At 54.4% G+C, this 4,738-nt stretch overlaps 2 protein-coding genes across 2 annotated transcripts, besides 3 other annotated features; both read left to right on the top strand.

Moving 5' to 3' along the window:
* The first annotated feature begins 745 nt into the window (after window positions 1-745).
* Window positions 746-860: a satellite DNA.
* A 90-nt stretch (window positions 861-950) lies between these two features.
* Window positions 951-986: a microsatellite.
* Window positions 987-1,112: 126 nt separating this feature from the next.
* On the top strand, window positions 1,113-2,747 carry TraAM80_05298 (uncharacterized protein; the record flags this gene model as incomplete). Its single annotated transcript, XM_029382183.1, has 1 exon — window positions 1,113-2,747. The coding sequence occupies one exon, from the start codon at window positions 1,113-1,115 to the stop codon at window positions 2,745-2,747; it is 1,635 nt and encodes a 544-aa protein (XP_029237927.1).
* A 623-nt stretch (window positions 2,748-3,370) lies between these two features.
* Window positions 3,371-3,404: a sequence feature (A-rich).
* Window positions 3,405-3,577: 173 nt separating this feature from the next.
* On the top strand, window positions 3,578-4,357 carry TraAM80_05297 (trans-sialidase; the record flags this gene model as incomplete). Its single annotated transcript, XM_029382182.1, has 1 exon — window positions 3,578-4,357. One exon carries the CDS (start codon window positions 3,578-3,580, stop codon window positions 4,355-4,357), a length of 780 nt encoding a protein of 259 aa, XP_029237926.1.
* Window positions 4,358-4,738: the final 381 nt, after the last annotated feature.

Here is a 4,738-nt window from a genome sequence, read left to right as displayed (position 1 = left end):
CGGGTGACAGTATTATGCGTGTACATAGTTTTTGAGTGCTCTTGCTGCTCCTGGGGCTCTGGATTCTTGCGGATTTTTGTTGAGTCAGCGAAAATGTTCTTTTTCTTTTCAGTGAGGGACGCGTGGTGCTTCGCCCGCACACTCATTTTTTTTTTGTTCTTGGAGCCTTGGTGCATTGACGTATTGTTTCCTTTCATGTAGTTGCGCGCTTTCTCCCTTGAGGTGTAGGCACCATCTGCCTTCTCTTGTTTGATGTTTGTGCTTCTCTTATACCACTGGCTCCTTTTAGTATGCCTCTTTCGTAGTGGTCGCGATTCCCTCTGTGTTTGCTCCCGTTTATGAAGCGCTCCGACGGCACTGTGCGCCACACCGATGAAACAAACAAAAAATATTTGCGAGGTGCAGCAGCACGGTGAAAGCCTCAACGAAGTGTCAGTGATGCTTGGGCCTGCGTCTGTCCAGTGGGTAATAAAGTGGATGCACATCACTTGCTGCAGGCAATGTACAAAGTTTTCTAAGACCAGTTGATCTATGCGTCTTTTTTTTTTTGGGTGATTTTTTTTTTTCTTAAATGCGGGTTTCCCGTGATATGCCACTGCTTGGGCTGCGGTGTCGCCTCGAGTCTCAATTGTCTTTTTTCTTCTTCCTGTCCGTCCTGCACCCCCGCTGTTCTGTGTGCTCGTCTGTTTACATGCCCCAGCACATTTTTTTTTTTGTTGTTGTTGCGCATCTTTGGGCACACACACAACCACACACACGCACATATAATATACTGCAATGCAGGTGGGTGCACCTTTTGGCGGTGCAGCGTGTAGCCGCTGCTGCTTCCTTCCATGGCGATAGCAAAGAGAAGAGAATGACAAAGGGGAAGGAGGTGCGTTCTGGGTCATTCTCTCTTTTCTTTGAGGCTGCAGGGCACAGTGTATAATTGGTGGGCTGCCGCCTTTTCTTCATTCTCACTCACTCTCTCTCTCTCTCTCTCTATCCCCGCTGCACTCACTGTTTGCTACCTCTACCTTCCTTCCTCTTGTCTCTTTTTTTGTTTCCCGCTGCCTCGCAGCTCACTCATCCAAGCGACTCTGCTACCACCACTACCACTAATACTAAGACAGATGGCGATGGCGACGGTGCGGCGCCGTGCAGTGTGCGCCCTGGCGGTGCTTGCGCTGCTGTGGGGCTGCTCCTCCGTGTGCGGGGCGACGGCGTTGGGTACGAAATCGGAAGGGGGTCATGGGGCGAGTGGACAAGCCGTTCCGCAGGCCGCTTTTCAGCATTTGGGTGGAACTTTCTCTCACGAGTTGAATCTCCCTTCTGGTGTCTATGGCAGCGGGGCTGCCATAGGTCAGCAAGGTCAAGGGCCTGCATCGCGAGGCGCTTTGCTTCATTCATCTTCCCCGCAAAGTGGTGCTTCTACCGCCCCATGCTGTGCGAAAGATCATGACAGGTCCAAAGACGCCAATCGTTCTTGTCTGACTTGCGCCCCGGGTATTGCTGGTCGGCCTCCCAGGGATGACGAGACTCGTGATGCGGCTGAATACGTTGGCCCACGCGGAGGTTCCTCTGGAGCGAATGGTGGTGAAAGTAGCCTTTCTACTGACCCTTCTGGTCCTTCTAACTCGATGAGCAGCAACGTCGAAACTGTCACTAAACAGCCTCCTCCTTGCGTCCCCGGTGTCCCTGGTCAGCCCCCCACGGCTGGAGCAGGTACTGCTCAAAATGCAGGTTGTAACGCGGGAACTTCACTTGGAGTGGAGAGTGGCGGCAGTGCATCTCATCCTGCCCGTACTACTACTACTGATGGTGTTTCTGGAAAGCAGGATAGCAAACCAGCAGCTGGTGCTGCTGCTGCTGGCACTGCTCCGTGTGATGCGAATGTCTCCAATGAGTTGGTTGCAGCTTGTGTCTCTGGGATGCAGTTTTTTCCCGCTGCTCCCACGCATTCACAACCCCAAGTTATTGTCCCCTCTATCAACGGCGGTCATTTCGCTGAAGCACCTCAAAAACCTCATTCTTATCCTGGTGCTGTTTTTCAGGCCCCACCTGATCCCAATGACCCTGCCTTTTTGCAGCTTCATGGCGACGGTGTCGGTGTTGGCGGTAATTTCCCTGGTTCAGCGCTTGTGGGGCGACATTTCGTTCCGCCGCGTTCGATCACCGGAAGGCCATCGGGTGAAGGGGTAGCGAATCAACAGAACACGGGTAGGACGGCTGAAGGTGGGGTCGATGCGAAGGTGGGCGAAGCAGGTGATGTGACACACAACAGCGGCCCGGCCGCCGCCACTGGCCCCGGTAGCAACAGCGCAAACCGGCACAATGAAGGTGGGCAGCCATCTGCTGCTGCTGTTGCAGGGACAGCTCTCTCGGTGCAGACAAACGGCCAGAGCTCTGCCGAGGATGGGGCGACGAGAGGTGAGCTGGCAGCTTCCAGCTCTCAGGAGCCAAGCGGTGAGTCGCCGTCCAGCCTAGGCACTCCCGCTGGGGCGGCGCAGGAGGAGAGCCGTATGGGAGCTGCGGATGCAGGCGGTGCTCACAGCGGAGGGGCAAGCAACGGCCGGGGAGCCGGGACACAGGGAGGTGCCCATGCAGGCGCCGCGACGGCAAGGAACGCGACTTCTGCACTTGCAGCCCGCAACAACAGCGGTGGGGACCTGCTGCTGACGCGTACCGCTGAGGATGGCACTGTGTGTGGGCGCCGTGTGCTGCCGACGCTGCTCCTGTTGGGGTTGTGGGTGTTTGCGGCTATGTGAGGGATGCGCGGACTCCCAGTTCGGGAAATGTGCCTCTTTTTTCTGTTGAGAATAAATTCCTCTCCGCGGAGGACGATTTACCTTCTTTTGTTTGCTTTTTTTATCTTTTCTTTCTTTTTGCTTTGGGGGAAATCTCTACGGGCGCGTCTCTTTTTCGCGCTTCTCAATTAATCTTTTTCTTGCTTCATTCTTGCTTGCTGGGGTGCCGTGTGCGCCTCGCCCGGCTGCCGCTCTTGCACCCACAAACACGCGGAGGACGCCGGGCTTTTGAGTCCCGCCTGCTGTGCGCAGGAGGCGGAGGGCCGAGAAGAAACACACTTTGAAGACCCCGTCGTGTGTGTGTGTGGATACTTGGGGTGATCCGGTGGGACGAAACGCTCACATTTTGCTTTTGCTGCCAGGGAAGCCACACGCTCGCGGTGTCGCCAACCGCAGCCACGCCCTGTCACACTTTTTTTTTTTAATGCATTTTTTTTTACTTTAATTTTTCATTCTCCGCAGTGTGGGCTCGTGGGGGAGTTTTTTTTTTTTTGCTTCTCTGCGGATGTGGGTGGGTTTCTTCCGTGCGTGGCTGGGGAGTGGGCCGTGCGTCTTGCCGCTGGACGACTGCGCGTTCTCAATGCTTTTTGTATCTTTTTTTTTATTGCTTTTTTTTTTCTCTTGTCCACACACGCGGAAGTAAAGAGATGAAGCGCTAGTCGCTGCTGTGCATATTGAAGGGCTCTGCAGTCACCACCAGCAACGCTCACCACACAGACAATCGTTACAGCCTGAGCGGATCCAACACAAGGAGGGAAGGAAGAAAAAGATTGTGAGACCAACGGCCCAGCATGTCCCGGCATCATTTTCTTTTTGCGGTGCTGCTGCTCCTCTGCATGTTGTTGGTGCACTGCGGCAGTCAGGTTGTATACGCTGAAGTCGAAGGCAGAGGCGAAAATGAACAAAAGTGGGAGCCGGGTTATCTGCTACCCAAAAAGCAGTCGTTTGTGAATGTAACCATTGAGTTGAGTGCTAAAGATGGCTTCGATGCTGCAAAAAGTTCTTTCCGTGCCCCTGGAGTTGCTCTTGTGAATGGTGAGGCTTTCGTCTTTGCCGAGGCGCACTCGAAAGACTCCGTTGGTGTTGCTGCTGGCATTGCTGCAGGGAGCATCTCGTCTGATGCAGCGTCAGCCTCACAGGGCGGAAGAGTGGTTGATACAGAGCTGTCGGCGTACTTTCCGAAGGAAAATGAGTCGGGTGGAAGTGTCCCGCATGTTACGATGCCAACAACCATTACGAATGGGAGCACGGTTTACGTTCTGCTCGGAAAGTACGGCACTCCGGGCTCTGCTGGCAACAATAATACACGCTACACAGACCTTCTGCTGGCAAAGGCGGTGTTCGGCGACGGTGAAACGAGCAGCGTGCAGCCAAAGAAAATCAACTGGACTGGCACCTACGCACTGTGGCCCTATTTCCCCACCCAGATTTACTACAGGGGCATAACAGAACTGGTGGGTGGGGGGAGGCACTGGTGTTATTTTGGACGACGGGGCGCTTATCTTTCCCGTCGAGGCCAGAAAGGCAGGAGGGACGGTGGTCTCTCTCGTCCTGCAGTCAAAAAAACCTGAGAGGGAATGGGAGCTTTCGTGGGGCACGACTGTGAGCGGCTGCTCCAACCCCGCCATTGTGGAGTGGGACAGGTGTTATGGGGAACTCTACATGATCACCTCTTGTGATGAGGGCTTCTACAGGGTGGTGAGGTCCCGTTACTGGGGAGAAGAGTGGATGGAGGAAGACGCGATACTTTCTCGCCTGTGGGGCACCTCACACAATCGACAAGAGAATGGCGTTCGAAGCGGCTTTACCACTGCCACCATTTGGGGTAAGAAGCTGATGCTCTTCACCATGCCGGTGTATTCGGAGGACTCAGACAACAAAAAAGGAAGGGCCGTCTTCATCTTTGGGTGACTGACAAGCAACGTGTGCATGACGTTGGGCCGATATCTGAT

Source organism: Trypanosoma rangeli, assembly GCF_003719475.1.
Source record: "Trypanosoma rangeli strain AM80 chromosome Unknown Tra_15.4_contig_00170, whole genome shotgun sequence".
Classification (NCBI taxonomy): Eukaryota; Euglenozoa; class Kinetoplastea; order Trypanosomatida; family Trypanosomatidae; genus Trypanosoma; species Trypanosoma rangeli.
Note: the sequence above shows the minus strand (reverse complement) of the source record. Positions and strands in the feature narration are given on the sequence as shown.